The sequence below is a fragment of the Anopheles darlingi genome, chromosome 2, assembly GCF_943734745.1.
Source record: "Anopheles darlingi chromosome 2, idAnoDarlMG_H_01, whole genome shotgun sequence".
Lineage (NCBI taxonomy): Eukaryota > Metazoa > Arthropoda > Insecta > Diptera > Culicidae > Anopheles > Anopheles darlingi.
Genome location: NC_064874.1, coordinates 5,877,501 through 5,902,383, shown reverse-complemented (window position 1 = coordinate 5,902,383; position 24,883 = coordinate 5,877,501). Strand labels below are relative to the sequence as shown.

At 49.3% G+C, this 24,883-nt stretch overlaps 1 protein-coding gene across 1 annotated transcript in view; it reads left to right on the top strand.

Moving 5' to 3' along the window:
* LOC125951979 (zinc finger protein 395) overlaps positions 1-24,883 on the top strand; it is a 91,290-nt gene that overhangs the window by 65,658 nt on the left and 749 nt on the right. The window contains exons 5-7 of the mRNA XM_049681165.1: positions 12,205-12,302; positions 12,383-12,902; positions 12,986-24,883. The exon at positions 12,986-24,883 is cut by the window's right edge and continues 749 nt beyond it. Coding sequence (XP_049537122.1) covers positions 12,205-12,302; positions 12,383-12,902; positions 12,986-13,438 — 1,071 coding nt within the window. The 3' untranslated portion in view covers positions 13,439-24,883. The remainder of the gene's footprint in view (positions 1-12,204; positions 12,303-12,382; positions 12,903-12,985) is intronic.

Here is a 24,883-nt window from a genome sequence, read left to right as displayed (position 1 = left end):
GTACGGAACACGTTCTGGTTGCTGACCGGAACGCGTCATGGGGCTCGTGAATGCGTGAATGTCATATAGCAGCAGCAGCTGTCACGCACGCAGAACGCTCTCTACGCCGTGTGTGTGTGTGCGATCGTCATGACCGGAAATCCTTGAAGCGGCGAACAATGGCTGTATGCAATGGCGTCCCGGGACACGAGACACGTTCGCCTGTCTGCCGGTCTCTCCCTCTTTTGGTTTGCATTTTGTGTCGGTTGTTGCTGCGTTGATGATGATGATGATGATGATGATGATCTTCAAACATCCAGACCAGATCGAGAAGGAGAAGAAGAAGACGAAGGGCAAAAGAGGCACCAAGAAGCGTCCCTATTCAGGCGCATCTCCTTGTTCTCGTTCCCGTGCTCTCTCTATCTTTCTTTCTTTCGTTACCTCTTGGGGTCTGAAGTCAACCAATTTTCAGATTCCGTTCAATGACCGGACCCCAAGCGGGGGGGTGTGTGGATCTTCTTGAAGGAATGTGTTGTTGTCGGCACAGAGGTCTGTATGCGTGTAAGTGGCTGTAGCGGGTGTGCGGGTGCATGATCTCCTTTTTGTCCGACGAGAATTGGGGACTCGACGAGGCGCGAAATACGAGAACACTGATCATGGACTGCGTTCAGAGTCCAGTTCCAGTTGCCTTGGGGCATCTTCCAACATTAATTCAAATGTGCCCACAAACACGCACACAGACACACTAAAGGTCATGAGCGGCCATGAAGATCGAGCATCTTCGGGGCTCCTTGTTTGACACAGATCAGAAAAAGGTGGCCTGAGATGCCCTCCCGTGGAGTGAAGTAATCCGATCATTCTCTCCGCATACCAAAGGGGCCCCGGGTTTGCTTATCCCCGGGAGTAGTAATTGGAAGACCCTTGCTTCTGCCTCTTCCAACTGTCAGCGGGTAAGGAGTCAATGTTTCTTTGAGGTGTGTGATGCAACCCGAGCAAGTCCGTTTCGTTGAAGTCCGGACGGTCCATCCGGTTATCCAATGGACGATCCTGGTCTCAATTACATTCCGGCGACGGGTTTAACCTTTTCCAAAATTCCAAACCAGAGCCCAGAGAAGGAAACCAGAGGGTACAGATGGGGACCATTTCCTGCCGGTCAATGTGCTTTTTCATTTGCCAAATCCAACAATTCGAAAGGTCGATGTTGGGGCGGGTGGGTCCGAATTTTCCGCAAAACCACGAGACATCATTGCGTACCGTGTATTACAATGGCAGCACTTCCTCGCACAAACTTTACGATGCCGCCAACGACCTGGCGACCGGCGACCGGCGTGTGCGTAGGTTGACGCCTCCTCCCGTTACTGGCGAGACGATGTCGTCGTTTCTAATGCTTTTTGGAGGCGGTGGTGCCGGCGTCGACGTCGGCGATGAATGGCAAATTCATCCCTTCCTCCCCCCTCCATCCCTTATCATGCGCACACATCGCCTCCGGCCGGGGAATTGTGCGTTGGAGGAAAATGTTTTTTGTTTCGCAAAGCGCCTTGCGAGACGTGTGACCGATTGTGTTGTCTGCGCTGGCCGTAGTGATGCCCGTGAAGGTTAAGGGCATCGAAGTTCATCCGTTAGGTTATTGGCATATGGGCTGTGGGGCCCACGCGCATCGATTATTGCTTTTTGGGTAATTTCTGATCCTGCTTCCTCCTAGTACTACTACTCCTCCAAACAAATTTATTGTAAAAAGAATCCTTCAGGGCCTAAATCGAAAACACTGCCGACCCTGTAGTGTATGATTTGCAACATTAGCCAGCGTGGTTTTGGTTGTTGTTTCTTTGTGAAAACTTCCTGCGACCAAACAAATCGCCAACGTCATCGGTACAACAAAATGGATCCGTTGTTGACGGAGTTCATTGACTAGAAGCCCCTCCACGGTTCTGATGTAGTTAAAAAAAGATTAGTTCCGATTAGGCCGTTGGATAGAGTGTGCTAAAAGCATTAAAAATGTATCAACAACTGTGGTTCCAACATTTCTTCGATCGATAAGAACGGAGCCACATGGTGCACGGACTTCTTTCTTCCAGAAGAGAGTCCCTTTCCACCAGGAAGGGAACTCCTACGCCCTCTGTGTATTTAATTTTTCCTACTTCGCGGCCCAACAAATCGATTCTTATTGATTGTTCCCGATCGATTTTAGAATCGTATCTTTGTAATGTGAAAGTTCTAATAAGCCAATCTTACTTAACAATTTAATGACACGGATTGCAATTGTCGTTGTGAAGTCGCTTCTGCTTAAAAATCCGCAATTTGCTTGTCCATCGCAGGGATAAAAATAAAATGTCCAATGTCGCGCAGGTATTTGCCTGAATTATGGGACCCACTTGTCCCCCACCCCATTCCGAACCTCACACGGAAGCTCACAAACACACTCTCCCCGTGCTGTCCAGTTGTCACCCTGTGCGCGAGGACTATAAAACGGTTTTTGTGTAACGTTTCCTGCTGTATATGCTCTCTTGTATACTATATTATCACGCGCAGTTCCCGGAACCGGGAAGCACATCGAAGGCGAGTGTACAGGATATGCTTCTGCTGCGAAAGAGCGAGCGAAAGATTAGTGGAACAGAGAGAGAGCGAGACAGAGAGACGAAGCCGGATAAAAATATAAACAAAAACCTTCATTTCTTGGTTTAGTGGCCGATGGCGGTGGCATTGGTGGTGGTGGTGGTGGTGGATCCTGATGGTATGCTTTTGCACAGTGTGCCATCGGACCTGCGCACGAGCTGGAAAGTGCGAACGCGAGTCCTTCTCCCTGTACACCGGTACCAAACCCGCCGGTATGCCGGCCGGTATGGTACCGGATGACCTTGACAACGTGCTGATGACGAGCAGGACGAGCGCATCGCCGAGGCCAGGCCGGCCTTAAGAGAATGGAACTTGACTGCGCGAAAGCATACTCGATATACGAAATTTATCGATCGATTACCAGCGAATCGATGAAGCAATCGATCCGTTACCTCGATTTCGATCGATCGCCTACCGAGCGTTCGATAGAACCCATTCCATCGTGCAGCTTCAGGATCTGGAGAGTTTGATTTCTCCATTTCCTGGACAAAATGGCGCCGCTATACCCCGCGGTGTCCCGGTGTTATCATTCCCACCGCTATCAGATGTTTTACTCCAGCTCCAGAGCGAGAGAAAGGAGAATCGCGAAGAGAGAGAGAGAGAGAGAGAGCCGGCCGGCCGGCAAAATAAAAATAAAATAAAAGCTTCCGATAGTCTCTTGGAAATGCTGCTTGGATCCTTCCCCTTTCCAGCGCGCAATTAGAGATGGTGTCACTCTATCTCCAGGCCTATCTCATATCAGCCTCAGAGAGAGAGACATTGCTTTCTCTCGCGCATCGCTTCCCTGTGTGGGGTATTCGAAAGCTCTCGACAGCTGCTCCACTGACGGCAAGCGCTGAAAAGCTTTCCGGAACTCGAACCCCCCCAATGCCTTCAATTTTTTTTTTGAGGGAGGATGGTGCGATGGTTTGCGAGGACACATTTCACTCTCGCTGCTCACTCGCTACTTGCGGCACTTGCGCACTGCGGTTTTGCGAACACTGGAGCAGCCATCGTGACCGCAAACCGAACCATCCACAGCGGTAGGGAAAAGCTTTCGAAGCGAAGCGTGTTCCTTGGCGAAGCCGGCCGGCCGGCCGGAAGTGTCAGACAGCGGCAAGCGCGAGCGGTGGCAAGTGAAGACAAGTTGAAGATTCTACTGCTGCTGCTGCTGCTGCTCTCACTACAATTTGTTCCCCATTCGAATGTGTCTCTGTATGTGCGCTCGTTGCCATCACTTGAGGGAAGCATTTCCTCCTTGGAAGCGCCCGGAACTGCGAGACTGAGGCCGGGGCCGGAAGTGGCTCACGTGCGATGCGGGGTCCGGTCGTATGCGGAAGATGAGGTGTCCCGGTGAGGCCGGTGAAGCCCGGAGCTCAGCCAGAGAGCAAGAGATACCGATTCGAGCCCGGCTCCGAGAAGAGCAATGCCTCTCGGGAAAATCGGCCACATACGACCGACCGACCGACCGATCGAGCGACCGACCTGCCGACCGACAGACAGACATACCAGACCGACCAACCAGGCGACCAGACCGGGCCCTCTGTGTCTCTGTCAGTGTGCGTTCGCTGAAGCGGCTGCCAGAAGCTATCGGCCACGGTTCGAAAGCCAGCAAGCCAGCCAACCGCAGACCCTAGTGCTCCTCGCGAACGGTCCGGAATAGTTTTTTTTTGTTTGCTGCAGGATCCTCATACTCGGCAGGATCCAGGATCCTGGCCATCGATGATGGTGGTGGTGCTGGTGGCAGTGAGTTTGTGGTGACCAAAAAGGAACGGAACGACGCGCGAGACACACACGCGAACCGTGGGTGGTGTCCATTAGCAACCGTGGACTCGGCGAGTGTTGGAAAAATGGAGAGAAAAAGGTCACAAGGTTAGGTCGTCAGGTTGCAACGCCAATAACAATCTAATAAACATCTGACGCGACGGTGAAACCGGACACCCGGAACCCGGAGGAGGGGGTGCGGAGAATTAACCCGGCTTCGTTCGGTCCGGTCCGTTCCGCATCGTTCCGGGAAATTCCGGCAGTTCGAGATTGCTGCCATTCGCAGATGATTTCCAATTCCCATAATAGTGCGTGTGGTGGTTGAAGAATCTTTTCGGAGAAATTGTGCTGGAATAGACACCTAATGGTGTGTGTGCGCGTGTGTGCGAGGGCCAATACTCGAGAAGCACAAGAGGATTTTGTGGAGACTTCTTAAGTTCCCGGAAGTTCTAGATAATCTATATTCGAGAGAACTCTGTTGCATGTTAAGATGTCTCCGGATGCGTATTGGAGCTCCGTGAAGGTGCGGCACGAGTGACAGCCTCCCGAAAGTCCTTTCAAGGCGGTGGCCATCTCCTAAGACATTGTGGACCTCCTGTAGACGACCGGAGGAGGATGGTGAGCGCTGTGCCAGTGGTGGATCGGTGGTGGTGGTATTGGACATAGACCGCGGAAGGAAAGGAAAGGAAAGGAGGACTCTCGAGTCTGAGTGAACAGCGACCATCCTGCCTGCCCCCCGCGTCCCGACCCCGAGTGAGGGGGGTGCGAGGGTGCGTGTGCTTATATGTGGGGCGAAGTGTTGTACGGAGCGGTAGGACATCATAGCTACAGAACAACAGCAGCAGCACCACCACCAACGACCGTTCCGCCGGTGACCGGTTCCGCTGACCGGACGTTTCTACCGCCCGTTCCGCAGCACGCCCTTCCGTTCGGTTGGCCACCGGAGTCGAGGCCCGTGGTGCCGGCCAGGAAGCGACCAGCAACGCGAACCGTTCCCATCGATATCCAGCAACGGCACCGACGACCGGCGACGACGTTGCCAGCACCGGCGGTACTCCTGGGGACAGCGGGAGGAGCGCTTATGCAAGCAGTGGTGCTACCGAAACCCGTAAGCAACCCACTCACGCCAGCAAATGGCCACAGATGGCGTTAGGGCGTTAATGATATACACATATAGTGATGGAAATGTCATCTCCATCCGGGTCCGGGGGACACATCGGTCGTCGCTGTAAGCTGTACCGAGGTCTCCTAGGTCAGGTGTGCACCGCGAGAGCACCGGAGCTAACCGGAACAGTGAGCGAACCCCCGTACCCGTGACCGGTGCGAGAGCGCGACCACCAAGCGGGCTTTCATCATCAAGAGCGCCGCCCAATCCAAACGACGAAGAAAACTTTCTTCGCACACTTTTTTTAGTGTGTCAATGCCACAGCCACACACACACACACATAGACCGTGGAGGAGTTGACGCTCGAGAATGTGTTCCTTGATGTGACCGAACGGAACATTTGGAGGAGAAGCCTCAGGGCGAAAGCTCTCGGTTCGAAACAACGCTCCTTCCAAGTCTCTCTCTCACTCTCTCTCTTTGTGTGTCACTTGCAGAGTCCGGGAGCCAGGGTTCGGTCGGTAGGACCAATCCAACCACAAGACGTTCTACATTGAGCTACCAACCCTCTGATGGTAGCAGCAGCGCGTGCTTGCCCGTAAACTGTGTTAGTGTGTTGCCGCTGCTGCCACTCGGTCATTAGAGGATGTGCGGTCCTGCTTCATGGAACCATGGAGAGAGAGTGAGAGAGAGAGAGAGATGCTTTATCTCCCTCTCTTACACCCTCTCTGTCGCTCTCTCCCTCTCTCTTTTACATTGTTGTTTATGGTGTGCCGGAATGCTGCCCCGATCCCGATCAGAAACCCTTCCACCGGCTAATGGCACTCACGCACGCACACACATGCACACACACACACAGAGCGCGCAGTATCCTTCTAGTGGTACAGGGATCTCCCTACCGAGAACTCGCACGAGAGAGAGAAAGAGAGAGACAGGAGGGTCACATCTGCGCAAAAACATCTGCGAAACGGCGTTTTTGCGGTCGGAAAAGTGGAAAACTAGGTTTCGGGATCACGGGAGCAAGCATCATCCCGGTGCCGTGTGCGTGTGTGTGTCTCGGTGTGTCGGGTATTATGTCACCGAATGTCACGACCACTACTGTCACGGCACCACTACGTCACCGAGTGGCGTTGTGTACATCTTTAGTACATTATTCAAGCGAGCGAGAGCCATCCTGATGATGGCGGCTTTGCTAAATAGAGATGACGCGCTACAATGTAACTATCGAACCGGCATTCGCAATTTTCTACAGTAGCACCATTTTTTTTTGTCCATCTCTAGTCAAAAATTCAATTAGTAGCAATGGCTTCTTGGATCAGATTCGTAAAGAGAAACGCATCACGCTTCGTTACAGTGCGTTACATCGCAGGGCGCGCTTGGATGTAACGCACACTTCGAGACTTTGTTGCGTGTGCGCGGCACGCGCGTTCCCTCATTTTGCTAGGCCCCCTCCCGTTCCACCCGTCCCATCATGTATCCGATCCACTTTCACACCTCGCATCGTTTTATCCACCCTGGAGCGCCGCCTTTTATATATAGCGGCACAGTGAGAGAGAGAGTGAGTCCGAACACACACACTAACGTGGGAGATGTTCCCGCGGGAACAGCAAAGATATCGATTTTCCTCTCCGTCCCCGTTCTTCGGCCCCCCCGAATGGGTGAGGGAAATGTATTTACTTCGCGCTCGAGGTTGTTGTTGTTCGGTGGCGGTATGACGTTGTAGTAATGCTGCTGCTTGCAGCAGATGGAGGCGCCCGGTATGTGTGATCGCGGCATGTTTACATACCGGCTTTGGCGTCCTCCTTCTGCCACTGCCACTGCTGCTACTGGAATTGATTGACGCCTTGGGTTAGGGGAAGCCAAAGAGTGTTCGAACCATTTTCGGGAGCGCTCTCCGTGGTCGTGGCGTTCGCGTTGTTTTTGGGAAAAGCCGGAGGGCGGCCTTCGTTCTGTGATGAATTTGGAAATGAATCGGGACAATCAGGGGGGAGGAACGACGACGACGCAGAGCCTCCAACACCATCACCACGAAGCGTGCTATCGGCAGCAACAGCAAAAAAAACGATGGAGCAAGATGGAGATCAGCAATCTCGGGCACAAAATGCTCGCCATTAGAAAATCAAATTTTCAGTCGCTTTTTTCCTCCCGGTTCGGTTCGGTTTTCACATTTTAATGATGAAGTCTTGATGCGACGCTCGACTAACGCGGGGACTCGCACCATGTAAAAGCGCATCAAATTTCACTCCAGAAAATGAACGCTACAGGCATATAGAGAGAGAGAGAATATATCTTGTGCAGTAGTCTGTGCTTGTAACACCAGACCGCTATAGACCGGCAGAAATCCCCGTTTTTTCTTCTTCTTCATCATCTTCTTCTTCTAACCCCACTGATGTGCCTCGATCATTATGATATCCACCGCAGATAGCGCAGGAAGTAAGGGATAATGCTTGGCTACAATTTAGCGGAGTAAACCAAGCGGAACCGGGTTTTTTGGAAGTTTGAAAGGGAGGAAAAGAGAAGAAGCAGAAGAAGTTGGTTGGCACCCTTTAATCCCTCCGGATCTCCACCGGCGGCGGCGACGGCGGCTGAGAGGATGTTTATGCCTGAAAAGTTCTAATTATGGAATGACTTCGCCTGATTAGACAGAGGCAGACGAGCATATCGAGCCGACCGACGACCGGAGATCCTCTGGAAGCCATCCCCTTCATCCGGATCCGATTGCCAAAGGTGGTGGTCAGGCCGGGTTTGCGCTCGAGGGTAATTGGTTTGATAACACCAACGAGAGGGACGCCAACACAATAGGGACGGGAACGTTTCGTGCTCCTTCCACTGTCCAGACAGAACAAAACAGAAGAAAACTTTTACAATAAACCGAGCGGGATCCGTGGTCTGAGCTCTCTGTCCGCTGCGTTTGAGAGGAGCAGCACCTTCCGGAATCCCTCTCGATACTCGGTAATTAACTGGATAGCACGCGATAGATCGCGGTGTCCCGTCCTTGCATCGAGTTTATCTATATTTATGCAAGCGTCCCTCCACCTTTCGCTCAGTGAGTAGTACTCACAACCTTCTGCCTTTGTACTCGCTACTCGCCATGCCGCTAAAAGGTACACTAAAGCCTCGCAGCGAGCGCTGCTGCTTGTAAGAAACTCTTTATGAAATCCACTTATCCAATGGCTCTTGGTGTCGCCGTCCATCTTCAAAAACTCTTTCCGATGGCTTCGACGTCGAAGAAAAGACCAAGAGGCGTTGGCGGCTTTCGGGATTAGAGGCCTTTGCCAGAGAGTAGAAGAGATGCTGTGAAGAGATTAGCTACATAGCCCGGCCCCAGAGTGTCCTCTGGTTTACGACAAGGTATTTGACGAGGGTCCTGCCATGCCGCATAGACCCTTACCAGCTCCTCGTGACACTGGAAGTAGGTCACCGGAGCGATAACTAGAGCCGAGCTGCAGGGGCCCCCTTAGAAAAGATGCTTGCAACAGATACCAGTGGCCAGTGGCGCAGCAGATTGCCAAAAAGTTGTCGAAACCATGGTGTGTGTGTGTGTGTGTGCATACCGGTGGCCCCGTTACACAGTAACACACAATCGGTTTGACCCAACAACAAAATGGCGCCGCAACCATATGCACCAGCGAGAGTGTCCTCTCGCTCTCGATCACGATGCGGTCCGTGCACGATGGTCGTGCGGTTCTGAGGGGCTGACCCATATTTTCGATGTAGCCACCGGGCGGGGAGGGGCGCAGAAGCCAAATGGCAGCCCAAAAGCCGCCATCTGCCCTCCAGCGCTGTTTATTTGTTAGTACATTGTGTCGTCCTCCTCCTGTAGCGCCGAATACTACCGATAAAAGAGATAAGTATCGGCACATGTCCTGCTGCTGCTGCTGCCGCTGCTGCACCATTTTGAATTGCCAAAAAGGGACGAACCGGGCACGAAGACAGGAGTAGTATGGATTCAGGTCAACCTTCACGCGACTCTCCCAGCGAGAAGTGTGATGCTGGGGACTATTTTCCCTCCAGAGATGCTTTCCCTAGTTTTAAGGATAACCTTACAACGCGCCTTACGGGCTTCACTGCAGCCTCGTCACGGGCTTTCGGCACGGGCCTTTTCACTCAACCGTTACACACCTCAAGCGTTACGCTGCCGTGATGCCGTTACACGTTATACGATCGAAAACAGGTCAGAGCGATGAGCGAGAAAAGAATAACAACAAGAAGGGCGAGAGAGATGGAAAGAGAGAGAGACGCGCTGTTTAATATGGCGCAGAAGAACACCGTCCATGTTGCGATAGGACATAAATAATCATAATCGTATCCCTCATTCTGGCGCGCGCACACGGCCAACGCATATCCCTTCGGTTCCAGCAGGCGGTCCAGTTCCGCTCCAAAACCAGTGGAGCCCGTTTGCAATGAAGCATGATTAGAGGAGTAGCAAGCAAAGGCCTCCTTCTCCCCCCAAAAAAAAAAACAAAACACGCGCAAAACAGTTTGCGATAAGAACGCAAGCTAGCGATGATTGCGGTTTCCATCCCTAGGCCCCTGGGCTAGGGCACTGCTCAATATGCAGGACTGCGGTCAGCACGCTCGCACGCACCCGAGTTCCGAGCCCCGAGCTGCCCGCCGCGGTTCGAATTATAAACAAAAACAACTTTACCCACGACAATGATGACGACGACCACGGGAACGCACCTCATATTCCATGCGAGCACGGGGAGGGGTATTGGTTCCAGTATTCAACCGCTGCGGCCGCCACCACCATTGCCACCACTGTGTGTAATATACACACACACACACACACGCGCTGGAGGTCCCGCAAAACTAGGTCAATCGATAGCACACCGCCAGGAGAGGAGAATAAAAACCTGGAATCCATCCACCCATCCACCCACCTTCTGGCCATCCGCCACCCTGCTAGCGGCCAATCCAGAGCGCAATTTTCCCGAGTTCCCGATTCTTTGTTTTCCACTGTTGGGAGAGAAGCCGTTCTGCCACTTTTCCTACCGAAACCGTTCGGCAACCACTCGCGGTCCTAAGGATAGTTACCGGTGGTAATGGAGGTGGAGGACGGGGACGAGGAGAAAAAGGCGGAACGGTACCGGCCGGTCCTCCGTGTAACGAACACACTCACTCTTCCTCACTCTGTCTCGCTCGCTCTCTCTTTCTATTTCGCTTCACTCCGAGCGAGAATTCTATCGCTCGAATCAAAACATGGCGATGGCCGGGCCGACTCATCATAGTGGCGCCCCGGTACCCGGTGGCGGTTCCCGGCACACTTTGATCAGCCGGAATCGGTTTATGTACACTCCGCTCTCCCTCCCTGTGATGGGGGAGTTAGAAGAGGGTGGTGAGTTTGAACACGAAGTCATCCCGACGATCCCGACGACGACGACGACGATTCTCTATCTTCCCGTTCTCCCTCTTCGCTGCAACAATGTGGGAAAGCGCGCGCAATCCACATCAACTAACACACACACGCAGATCCGGAGTGTAACTCACTGGGTCACCAATACGTTCAAAAGGGGGGTGGGGGTGGTGGGGTTGTGCTGCTATCCCAGTTGCTATCCCGTTCTGCCGTTTCGGGGACGACAATGTAATCTGGAGTTGCCCTTGTTGACTCTCCGATTCCATTGCTGTGTATATGTAGCCTGGATTCCCCGGTTTTTTTCCCACTCCCCTTCCCGCCGGAGAGGGAACCTGCTATATACCTTCCCTGCTGGATGTTGTATATACAATAGTACCCCCCCCTGTACTGCTGGGGAGGGGTTGCTGGAAGGTGGGAAGGGTGGATAAGCGATTCGGTGTGCGCGAATCCTGGAACCAACGCTCGCTTCCTGTTTCCGAAATTTTCGACATTGGCTCGGGGGTGGTGCAAGACGAAGTAAACAATGTAACGGAGGAGAAGGAGAAGGAGAAGGTGGGAGTGCGCAGGACTCTCCGGTGCGCCGTCGAGGTTGTAGGTGTATGTAAGGCCGAACCGGCCCCTAAAAGTAGGTCACCTCCCGACAACCAACCAACCAACAACCCACTTACACCGGAAGAGAGGGAGAGAGAAGAAGAGAGAAGAGGGAGAGGGTGGCCGGGGTGTGGGGATGTGAAGCGAAGCTTGCGCATCCGGAGCGGGGCCCAGCGGAGACCAGCACAACCGAGCAGCGTGTGGGGTTGGGTCTTGGGTTGGGTTGGGCAGCCGACGCCGCGAGCGCCTCTTCCGAAGGCGAAAGGTGCCTGGTGCTGGTGGTGGTAGCCCGTTGGATTGGCCCTAGAGTGCCCAGCGTCACCGTGTAACGCCGTCAGTAACGTGACGCTCCGCGAGCCGCAACGACACGCAACAAGGCACCCGAGGAGAGCGAGCATCCGATTCCGACTTACCAGGGTCCGAATCCATACTTTTGTGACTAAGGGGGGCGCGGGGAAAGGAAGTGAGGGTATAGTGAAAGGAGCACCGCAGGTCGAATGACCGGATACCGTGGGATAGTAGCGGGTAGCGTCGTACGCTCGAAAAGGGATCCCAAGATGGCCAGTGGCCAAGTGTTGATATCGCGGTCGTGCGTCGCCCGCAGAACGCAAGTGTTCAAGCCGAAGGTTCGACAAGTAAGCAAAAGGAGTACCAGTAGCGACGGGATAGCCGCAACGCAATTCCACCATTCCATCTTTTTAAAAGAGAGAGGGAGAAGAAGAGAGAGCGCGTCCGCGAAAAGAAGAGAGAAAGATGGTGATCAATTGATGGCTAACTCCGGTGTTCTCGTTCTCGTTCTCGTTCCCGTTATCGTCTGCAGGCCAGTCAGCGAATCTTCAAGTGCACCTGGAAAGGTTGCGGCGTCATCTATACCACATGCTCCGAGATCACGGCACACGTCAGGAACGCGCATCTTGGGTAAGTCGAGTCGAGTCGAGTCGAGAGACGGTCGTTAGAACACGAAAGGACTAATTCATGGGCATTCCTTTCTCAACTAGACCGCGTAAACCGAACGAGTACAGCGACGAGGAGGACTTTTTCTTCACCGAAACCGAGGATGAGAGTGACGAGAGTGCACCGAATCCACCTTCGCCACCGACCCTGAGCCATCGCGACATGGCACGTCCACCGCACGAGGATCCCGAGTACCAGCGCCAGATCGTTGGCAACTATCGCCAGGGGCTGCTCTCGCAGTCGCAAGCCCTGGCCCAGCAGCAGCACCAGCAGCAACAGCAACAGCAGGCGGCCCACCAGCAGCAGGCCCACCAGTCTGCGTCCTCCATCAAACCACCGCTACCGGCCGGTATTACGGTGGCGGCCCTTAGCTCCGGTAGCAATGGCACCTCGAACGGAACCGGTTCCAGCGGCAACAGCAGCAGCAACAGCAACAGCAACAGCAACAACAACGGTACAAACGGTACCTCGGGAGGTTCCGGAAGCAACAGTAACGGTAGCAGCAGCGTATCTCCGTTGATGCATCACAACTACATCACCACGACCTGGTCCCAGATCAGCCCGGTAAGTGTGCGCCAGTGTACGGGGACATCATCCCACATTAAGCGAACTTCTCTGACCTTCGGTTCCTCTCCTTCTCTCCGTAGACATCACCACAGAAGCACGTACGACTATCGCCCCGACCATCGGCCTCGTATCCGTATCCATCACCGAACTATCAGCACCACTACCAGGCGCAGGTCGCGCAGCAACAGCAGCAGCATCACCAGCAGCAGCTCAGCCACATCCAGCTGTCACCGGGCAGTAGCAGCAGCACGGGTGGTAGTGCCGGAAATGGAACATCGGCAGCGGCTGCCGCTTACCAGCAGCTACTGGCCGGTGCCGGTGCCGGTGCCCTCGGATCGTACAGTAGCTCCGGTTCGAGTGGTAGCGTTGCGTCGACCGGTGGCCAATCGCAGCAGCACCGCTCACCGGTCTCACCGAACCGGCGAACGCGCGGTGAGAACAAAAAGTGCCGCAAGGTGTACGGAATGGATCACAAGGATCAGTGGTGCACGCAGTGCAAGTGGAAGAAGGCCTGCACCCGCTTCGGCGACTGATCCAAGCCGGCCACCGGCGGCAACCGAAAACCACCGAACAGCAGTTCCAAGTTGCCACCTAACGCAACGCAACCCAGCAACGTCAGCACGGCCGCCGTCGTCGTCCTACCGCAGCCATCTAGAGGAGGAGGAGGAGCAGGAGGAGGAGGGGTAGGAGACCGACCGACACCCGCATCGACCGCCACAGCAGCAGCTGCAGCCACCTTCTCGATATCACGATCTGCCTCTTCTTCGTCCTCCTCTTCTTCCTCCTCTTCTTCTTCTTCTTCGTCTTCATCGCCTTCGGTATCCTCGATGACGATGATCAAACAGCAGCAGCAGCAGCAACAACAGTCGATCAGCAACAGCAGCAGCCAATCGTCGCTGTTGCATCTACACCACCAGCACAGCCATCAGCCACACAGCCAGACGACAACACCTCAGCAACAGCAGCAGCAGCAACGGCTCGGCAGCGGTCAGCAATATTCACAAGCGCAAGCGCTGCTCCAGCATCATGCACATCAGCAGCAGCAGCAGCAACCGAGGCCACTCCCAACGGCACCCACGGTTACCGTCTGATCACCACGGATCACCGGAACCGGTCCGGGCCGGTTGCCTCCTTCGTAAACTTCCATGCAGATTCCCGATGCGGCAGTGCGTCCAACCAGTAAGTATGTAAGACTTCTCTCTAGCCTAAGACGCGTGTTGCACGTGAGCGTGCAACTTACAACACACACACTCACAAAAACGAAGCAGCGCGAACATGATACCGCGACGATACCACACACAAGACATCCAAGGCTGACTTAGTTTTAAACAAAGCGAACGAACGAAGCCGAGTTGGCAAACGGGCAACTGCAACTGCATCGAAAGCTACCAGCCAGATCGAACCGAGGTGTTTGCGACTGATAACAAATGTCGAAACGGCACGAAGAACCGAGAGCGCTACTCACTCGCTGTTGGATCGTCTTCTGGTTTGGTTCCTCCTGCGAACGGGATGCGTACAAAAAGAGGATCTACACTGAACTGAAAGCGACACACACATACACACACACGGTACATCGCGCATCGATCACTTTAACAATTGCCGTCCGTCGTCGTCACATGCGTCGCATGCGCGTTACCGGTGTCCCGTGTGGTTCTTTTGTGCACCCCGAGGAGTAGCCAAACCATGGACACGATCAACAGAGCGAGAGCGAGAGCGAGAGCGATCGACAACCAGGCGCCTCCATCGGTCTTCGGCGGTGCAGCCGGTGAGCCACACTGTTGGTCTCGATCTCGTACAGCAATCCGAAGCGCGCGCGATACGTTCTTCATCAAAAGTGTGTGCGCGTATGCTGCGCTGCGAACGAAAGCTCTGTGGCATCATCATCATAATCGAGCTGGCAAGCTAATGATAGCGCGGAAAAAGGGAGAATAAGAAAAGGGATAAGATTAACCACTGCCAATAAGATTAAAAAAAAGCAAAAAAGAAACAAAAACTAACGCAAGCGTCCGCTCGTAAACGGGCGAAAATACCATTACCAATAGCGATGTCGACCGATCGATCGACCTATCGGTTGTAATAAGCGCGAGTGTGTGTGCCTGTGTCTGTGTGTGTGTCTGTGGGCGGACGCTGTGAGCTTGACAAAACAAACAAATAAGAAAACAGCCACACGCGCAACACACTCACACACACACACCCACACACACACGCACATGCGGGCGGTTCTCTTCGTGGTAGATCATTTATCAGGTGAGGATGAGTGAAATTTATTAACAAGCTAATAGCATTCGCACACATTAAGCGAATGCACATACATACGTTGCGGTTGCTGATGGGGCATGGTAGTGCAGAAAGAAGCATACAAAATGGCGGAGGAACTGATTTGTGAAGAACAAGATGAGAAATGGTTTACGATCAAGGAGATGAAGCATGATTGAAGAAGCTAAGGACGAAGGGAAAGGTAAAAACGAAGGCAGGCAGACAGGCTGGCTGGCTGGTAGGCATGCGTGCAGGCAATGGGCGCGGGATGCGAACTCTAAGCTAAACAAAACCGTCTAGACCCGTAAGTCATAATCGTAAATTCTACTTCCTTAAATCACGTAAAACACATGAAAACCACAAAAATGCAAATTCTGTCTATGTGTAGTTGAGCGAGAGTATGAAGAGGATGTAGAAGGGAGAATCAAACACACAATACAAATGAAGCGAGAGCGAAAGCGGGAAATGGGCAAAGAAGACGACTCATCTCGCCGCGGTTAATTGTAAATCGATAAGGGATAAGAGAAAAGGAGACACAAAACAAAAAAACAAAAGAAAACAAAAAACAAAGGGAAGAGTGAAACATAAATCACACACACACACAGCCAGACAACTAGACAAACAGCGAACGAAGCGGGAAGACATCTAAAAGCCGCACACAAAACAGCGAAAAGCAGAGCACCTATTAACGCAACCTAAACACGAGTAGTACTAAAACCCTGTACTAAAACACTCTACTAAACAAAAGCAGAGACCACCCCGTTAATCATCCGCTTTTTTAGGACGGTACCGGTTCTGGTGCACGCATTCGTGGCCACACCACCACTGTCCGTGGCCACTGATGATTCTGCAAGGATATCGGTATTTCAAACTATCGGCATCCTCCTTTTTTCGGTTCTTGTTCACCCTGTTGTTTGTAAAGAGGGGCAGGATTGATCTAGTACGTCAATCCCTTGCCGTTCTACCAAATCCCGTGCAAATCCAATCGCAATCACAAACACGAGCAGCAACAGCGCGGTGATGGAGTTTAGCGCTTTCTTCGCCCAGTCGACATAGCGAGTCGACATAAAGGGCAAAAGCCGTAGCCAAAACACTGGAGAAGGTGCTTTGCGCCTCGCGTTCTTTTTCTACCGAAAGAGCGACCGCCAATCCGATGACAGTATGTCGAAGTGATGATGTTTTTAATGCCGAACGGACGAGGTTCGCGTGTCTGCGCTGGGGAATGTGATGAATGTAATTGGTTGCATCCCCGCCAGCGCAACATGTCAGTCTTTGCGCCAATAATGTGATAACAGTTAGTGTTCGCTCGCACGTCTCAAAGCAGAGAGCGAGATGGAAGAAGGATTTTTCTTCTTCCTTTTTGTTGTTTTCCACACCTTCGGCAGTGTGGCAAGGTCTACGGATGTCTTTTTTTAAATATTTATTACTCTTCCAACATCTTGTTGCCTGTGATTTCAAGAGCCTTTTCAGGGGAGGCTAAGCTGATCGCGAACCGTGTATCACCGTGATCGGTTGCTCCGGGGCCGCGGTAGTGGATAATGGAGCCCGTGCTACCGCTACGGCCGTTACGGCCAGCTACGGCGTTTTCGTTTGCCAAAAGAAAAGAGAAAAGAGGGCGAAAGTGAAGCCGCTAGATGCTTTCTCGCTCATGTGATTGTTGTTATTTGTTATTGTTGTTAACCCCAACCCCTCAACCGTTGTGTTATTCGAGAACACACCAATTGCTCGATCACTGGTGGAAAATTACGATCCCTTTTTGGCCGGCGCTCTTCAGCTTTGGTTACAACCCCACCACAACAACCCGCAAACTCCTCACTTGCGTCTGTTGCTTCACATTAACTACTTCAGTCAATCTGTTCCAATAGAGCAAAAGCAAGCGATAGAAAGATAGAGAGAGCTTGAGTGTAAGATACAGACGATAAACCAACGAGGAAGACACGGGATGAAGACCATTGACAGACAGCTACTAGCCTGCTACTATTACTATTACTACTATACTACTACTAGCTGGCAGATGGTGGGAATGATACGCAATTTTGCAACCGATGATCTCTTTACAAATGTTCATTTTATTTGTTTTTTTTTGTCTCCATACATATAATTGTATATTTATTAAATATATATTTGATTGTTCGTATCATTGCTCCGTGTATGCGTATGTGTGCGTGTCTGTGTCCGTCTGTCTCTCTCTCTGTGGTTCCGGTTGCCCGATGATCGTCTCTTTCGGACGATCGTTCATTCGTTGTCGATCCCACAGACGATCGCCATTACCGAAGGATGCCCCGTAATGCAATGGGTGCAATCCTAGTGGTGCAAACACACAGGAGGTGAGCAAGAGCTGCTATTCGCTAGTACACTTTTGCGGGCTGTGGTCAAGCTCCAGCTTCAGGGTTCTCTTTTGTAATACTGCTTGAATAACACCAAAACCAAACCATCTAACAAACACACAACTAAAGAAAGGGGAAATCGAGGAGAATTACACGAGAATGCGAGCTACACTTCACTTCACGTCACTATTTCGACTTATCTTAATCACTACAACAAACAAAAAAACTACAAACGGAAAAGCAATTTCAATGTGCGTGTGCGCGGAAACGGAAGTGAGTACGTCATCGCCAGCAGACGGGCGAAATCGACGCCGAAGTACTACAGTACAGTAAGGGAGGGATGCTGAAAGTGAAAAATCAAAAGCAAATTACCAACTCGAACGCACATCTCTCTACTAACTCACGCAAACGCAAGCCTATCATCATCAACCACCTGAGAACACCTACAATCGGCGGCGCTCTAGTGTAAACACAAAAGAAAAACAATACACAAACACACACACTTCACACAGATGACAATCGTGAGCAAACCAATAAGCAAACGCATAACTCATTAATCGTAAGCGCACACCACAGGATGGATCAAAAGCGAGAAACGGGAAACAGAAAAAGAGAATGATGGTGAATCGGGGGCGCGGTACTGATACTCGGCATCTGCATGATGCTGCTGATTGCTTTTCCACCGAGCGAACGAGCTCCTCTCCTTTCGCACATTTCCACACCACACCATTTCCTTTCGTCCATTCCTGGTGGGTTTTTTCTTACTTTTTGGCGACAGATAAGCCGTTGCTTGCGCTTCCGGTGTTACATTGCTGGCGGCCCAGTTCGGCCAGCAAGCCAAGAACTATCACATAAGTCTATAGCGAGCGCGAAACGATTCGCGAGGTGGTGGCGGAAAAAAAGCGGAATGGTAAACGGAATACAAAACAAAACGGAAACAACGTGGTATATGGAATGTATTAAAAAGACTAAAATTTTTGCCTATTTACATGTACAAAACTACACTTATGGAAGCGTGGAAGCGCAACCAAATTGATTCGAGTGCGATACGATTCCTGGATAAAATGGTGACGAAACCTGCGGTTAGCGAAAGGATCTGTTTCGAAGGAATGTGCGGGATGGAAATGAGATTAGAATTCTCGGAGCTCGTATACAGGTGAAATGCAGATTTTTAAGCAAACATTTGAACGATATGAAACCGAACTGCATAATTGGCATAATCTAGAGAGATAAAGAATAATGAAGAGAAAGAATCCAGAAAGTATGAAAAAGGCCATTTGGAAGCAAGATCGAAGGCATACAAGGATCTAGCCGGGTAGACCGTGGGCCCAGGAGCCCAGAGTGTGGTTAGAAGCATGGTTCATGGTACTACTAATAACTACCAACCCCGTTTGTCGTGCTGTAGTAGTGAAGCTATTTAAGTGTACATTTCCTCTCCCGTTTTTTCGTGTTGTTTAGCAAAGCAGAAGGAAAGAGAAGGTTGAATGGGCGAGAGCTGGACGAACCACGACGCTGGTCCTCCATACCTGCCCAACCGCCCCGCATATTTGTGACTAAATAACGTTTAATAAAACAGTTTAATAACCTTTAAAAAGAAGAAGAAAGCAAAAGAAGGAAGAGGAAACACATAGTTGATTAAGGATCGAAAGAGAAGACAGGTCACAGGAGATCAGCAGAATGCATCACAAAATATCCCGCTAGCACGTCCGGTGGAAGAAAGTATCGACAAGAAGATCGAGCATCACTGAAGCATCTGCACGGAGCAGCAAAGAAGTAACAGACAGACAGACAGACAGACAGACGGCAAATCACTGATGATCATACGACAGAAGCTTGGTTGAAGGAAAGGAGAAAGAAAGGGTCACTCGAGTTACGTGGCAGAAAAGGACAAGACGAAGGCGTCTCTGATGGAGCATTAAACGTTCGGTTACCGTATTTTACTATTCTATATCTTTCCTTTTGTTCGTGTAAGGTTCACATGAGAAGGCGGGATGGATGGTGGTAGCGCGATCGCGAACGTACGCGGGTTAGTAGATCATAGTAGATGCGTGTTTAGTGTGCGGGATAGTGGTTACGGGAGTACTAACTTTGTAAGCAACGTATCGGAACGAATCCCTAAGATTTAGTATGGAGAAAGCTAGTGGAGAGAGAGAGAAAGAGAGAGAGAGGGAAGAGAGGAAGCAAAAAAGGAGAAAGAAATGAGAGAAAGAGAGAGAACAAAGCGAGACAGTTTATTCACTACCCACCTTTTTCGATTAAGTTTATCCCTTACGATCACTAGCTGTAAGTGCAAAGCAATGGCTGAAGAAAGCGACAAAGAGAGGAAGAGAGAAAGAAAGAGAGAAAGAAAGAGAAAGATATGAAGTTGTGTGTGTGTGTGTGTTTGTGTGTTAGAAAGAACCTTTATTGATCTAATTCCCTGCTTCGTTTGAACCATTTTATAGTCACGTAAAACACACTCTTAACTAAGCAAAACTCTTTACCGTAAGTGAAACCGAGATGCTTGCTTTCTTATCTTCATCTTCTTCTTCTTCTTCTTCTTGTTCTTATTCTTATTCTTGCAATCGAGTTTTGGGGGTGCAGTCGTTGTTTATGGTTAAGTTTAGAAACATAAAAAACACTCAAAAAAGTACACAAACACACATGTTAACATAACGTACATTAAAAAACACACACACACACAACAAAACAAACAAACAAAGAAAAAAAACAAACAAAAACTCACTACAAAATGTCTTTCCTGTGCGATTTATAATATAATTGATGCCAACATAGGGCAAGAAGTGTGGTCTGTTTTATCGCTCGTTTCTTCGTTTGTGCTCGATGAGAACAAAGGACCGGTATCGATAAAAGCCGTTAGTTGTTAGGTGAGAGTTCTGGAGCTACATGATAGGACAAACATTATACACATACACACATATACCTTTACACAAAAGCAACAAACGAAACCTAAATGCCAAGGCCAAGAAGTAATCATGGTATCTCTGTAAAGTTACGACATTAGCATATGTATTTTGCAATATGATTTAGCGCAATTTGGTTAAGTTAACAATTAGCCCGTACCGCCGCTTTTTGCTTTTTTCTTTCTTTTTTTTATGAGCTTAACTTGCGTTCGGTTTTAGCCACTTCATCTACTGTTATCTATATATTTATTTATGAAATTTCCCCTTTCTTCCGCTTTCTGTTCAAATTGACTGCCGTTTGCAGTACTGTACAGTTTCACGATGATCACGTTTCATTAGTTATGATGATATGATTTTAAGGGTTTATATGTTAGACAAAGCGTGGTGATCGGATTTGGTGATCCCTCCCCCTCCCTACAAACCACCACCACCAGCATCTCGTCGTACGTGTTCGATCTGCTACGAAACCATTCTTATTTATCGGCCATTTATACCTAAGATTAAGTGTATGTGTGTTGACTGCTCTTGGTGCGGTGCGGAGATCCATGATCCTTGATTCTATCCTCTGCCTTTCTTTTTAAATTTTAAACGTTCTACACTTTCTGTTATTCACGCTCCCGAAGATTCGGTCAAATTCGATACAATTTTCCGCTCGTAACATTTGCCCACCATCGCTGTCGCTTATTTTTTAGCCAATTTCGTTAGTCATAAGTGAAACGAAAGTACCATTTTTATTTTATTTTTATTTACCCGATAAGAACAGTAGTGAGAATTATACCTTTATATAGATTTAAACATACACAATCACACACACAGACACATGATTAGTTTCGTTCTTTATTGCGCCAGCGTTCTTCTTTTCGCCACCTTCGAAGAGGCCTAGAGATTGGTTTAGCATACAGTCGCAGTCGGCAACATTAGGCCACTCCGCGACTGCAAACGATGGCTGGAAAGACAGCTTACGTTTGCCAACCATACACACATACCGCCAGACACACACACACACACACACTTACTCACTACACACGAAACCTCACCGCTATCCCCCAAAACGCTACTACACGCAACAAAACGAAACGGCCTTAGGTTTTAGTGTAGTTCAATATACAACATTAGAGATATTTAAAGCTAGTTCTCTTTTTTTAATTTTATTGTACCTTTACATTTCACTTATCATAAATAAAAATATTTATTTATTACTCAAAAGAAAAGCGAAGAAGGTTCACAACGCCCCTCAAAACTGCACCATACAGCACTGTGTCGCCCTCCCCCTGGGGTGGACACCTAAGATATAGAGAGTGAGCGGAACAAAACGGATGAAAGAGATGGTAAAGAAGTTGAGAAATAACGGGAACACAGATAACCAGAATATAGGCGGAAGGCGAACAAAACAGCAAAACGGAATACAATCACAAAAAAGGGAATGTAGAAAAAGATGTAAAAGATGTAAGAGAAGAGTGGAAACACAATAGAAACATGAAATAGCAAGAAACTCTAACGGCTACAACGGCGGAACACATTTGCAAGCGGAAACTTGCACCGAGAGTTGGAGTTGGTTCGGGGTTTTCGGATCTTTGCATGATTGATGTTGTTGTTGTTGATGTTGTTGTTGTTAGCACGTTATGGTTTTTCTCTCTTCTCACTCCCACACCACCACCACCACCGCTAGCCCTCCCCACTATTATCTCTATCGCTCTCACTCACACCAGCCCAGCCTGTGGATTGTAATATTTATTGTTTTTTGTTGCCTCACCTCGGCCGCTCACCCGCTACCATTAGAATGTAAGAAAGGATAATGAAGAGGAGTAACAGTAGTATCGATCGGTGGTGATGCGAGAGAGAGAAAGGGAGAGAGGTTGGCTACACAGCAAGGTGGTAATACGAGATGCAGAAGCACACACATGCACAGGAGATTGTACAGAGATTAGGAGAAAAAGGGAAAGATTACTACGAAAAAAAAAAAATGGCCAGAACTTGTACAGCATGAGGATCATTTATCATCCAGAACCTGCAAAAACCATAACACCGCACCAGCAACCGACAAACAAACAGACAAAAATACGAACCCGCCAGCGAAACACGGAAACAAGGAACAATAGTATATACCCTATATAGGCACGAGAGGTCTCGCCATCAACAATTGTAAAATTGTAAATAACTATCCCCCCCCTCCCCAAGCACTAGCAGCAGTAGCACAAGGACATTTCAACCATCCATGCTGTCTGATTTCAAACTTTCCAGTTTTTATGTCACTTCAAATATGCTTATCACTTCTTATTACGTCTTCCGTTTTCCGTTTTCTGTTTTGTATTCCGAAACTTTTCGGGCCTTCCTTCACTTTTCTCGAGATTTTCGTACTTTTCTTTCATACTTCTTTCTTTCGCTTCTTGTGTTTGTTCAGTTCCCTCTCTTTGTTTTATTTTCTTTTTGTTTTGTGATTTATTTTACTGTCGTACGTTGCGATCGGGTGGTTATCAGTGAAAATTGGTTTCCATTCTACTTTCCCCAATGCGCGTGTCCGAGCGGGCTTTCTTCATTAAGTACTTTTGGCTAGGGGTGTGGTGTGTATAATGAGTTGGTTCACGCCAGGTCTTCTAGCGAACGGAAGGCACGTTTTAGTTAAGGCTTTCGGTAATAGATCAGAAGACAGGGTGGTGTGCGTTGTCAGCAGACAAAAACAGAAACACATCGACAGGAAACAAAACAAAAGAAAGCAAAATGAATGGATGAAAACACACAAAAAAAAACACAAAAAACACAACAAAAAGCACCCAACGATACAGGGCGGGTCCCGATGGGTATGGAAACATGTAAAACCAAAAACCAAAACCGAAAACCATTTTAAAAATCACTACAAATAGAGAGACAATTGGAGGTGGGAGAGCGAAAAGAATGGAAAGAAGAAACCACATGCAACTCCCAGCCTCCCCCACACCAGATTACTTATATGCTGACTGCAAATGAATGTGTAATAATGCAAATGAGCGAGAAAAGGATAGAGAAGAGAGAGAGAGAGAGATGGCTAACTACATAGCAAAAAGAGAGTTTACTATCTAAGAGCCGAGGATGAGGAGGACGACGGAAAGAGAGTATAAAATATAACAAAACAAACTGGTAGAATAGTGTGAATGTCCAGTAAACGCAATTCGTGTGGATAAGCAGAGGAGGATGGTATAAAGCATGTAAACGAAACGTACAATGAGCAAATGAGAAACGAGAGATCCGAAATCCTACAAAAAAAATACCATTACAAGCACACCCAGCAGCAGTTAGAACGGTTTAAGTGAAATAAGCAAACAGTTTAAGCCAGAAACAAAACATCCACCAAATCATCGAGAAACAAAAGGATAATATAAAAACCACCACGGACAAAAACATACACACACAATTATGCAACGTGTAAAAAGAAGGACCGGCACAGATTTCAGTTCGAATTCCAGCTAGTAAGCGGTACGTCTTTAAGAAGGGGGGAAGCCAGAAGAAAGGAAGGAAGGAGCATCTGCTCCAGAAGATACCGAGAGAAGAGAGTAGAAAGCAGATACGAAGACACGATGAAGATGCGATGATGCGCGATGATGGCGGGCAGAGGCAGTAGATGATGATGGCTTCTCGGTGGACGCTTTCGCCCCGGTTTCGGACACAAAATTTAGGCAAATTTTCTCTATTCGGCCAAAAGACCGGTGTGTAGCGATGAGAAGGTCACACCAGAACACACACACACGCAAGAACATCCCGCCCATTTCGCCCGCATCGTCATCATCAGCATTACGATCACTGGTCATACGCGTATCATCTTTTGCATCATGTTAACCCCCAAAAAAAACCCATGCGCTAATCATGATCGTTGCTCCACAACTCTCACTTGCAAACGACCGAACTACTCATCATCATTACTGATTAAAAGCGATCCAGCGATGGATAGGAGACGACTAGAGGAGATAAAGAGAGAAAGAGAAAGAAAGAGGGAGACCATGGGAAAGGGAGAAGAAAAAGCTGCTCATTGATATTGTTGAATGTTGTGTTCCGATTGTTCGTTTGACTGTTTTTTGGTTTTGCGATTGTTTGTGCAATTTGTGACGCTTCATCCGCTTCAAGCGGAACACCTCCTGGCAATTCAGTGGGTGAAAAGTGGGTGTAAACTGTGGCTTCCTTTTTAGAATGTGCTTTTGTCCTGTGATCCTCAGCATAGCCGCTCTGGCAGCCGCTTTGTTATCGCGTTTCTATTATCGTGTTTATTTTTACCTTCCATTCGCTGTGTGGCTGTGTGTTTCGTTGTTCACTTTTATTTGTTATATGCTCTATGTTTCGTTTTAATTATCGTATTTGGAACTCATCTTGATGAATGATCAAACGAAAGGGAAAAAACAAAATCCTCAAGATCCCTACCGATTTCCGATTAGTTATTTGTTGTGCGATTGCGAAGGAAAAAAAAAACAACAAACACACCGAAAAGTGTGAAATTATACGTTTAAAACAATCTATACGAAAGTGA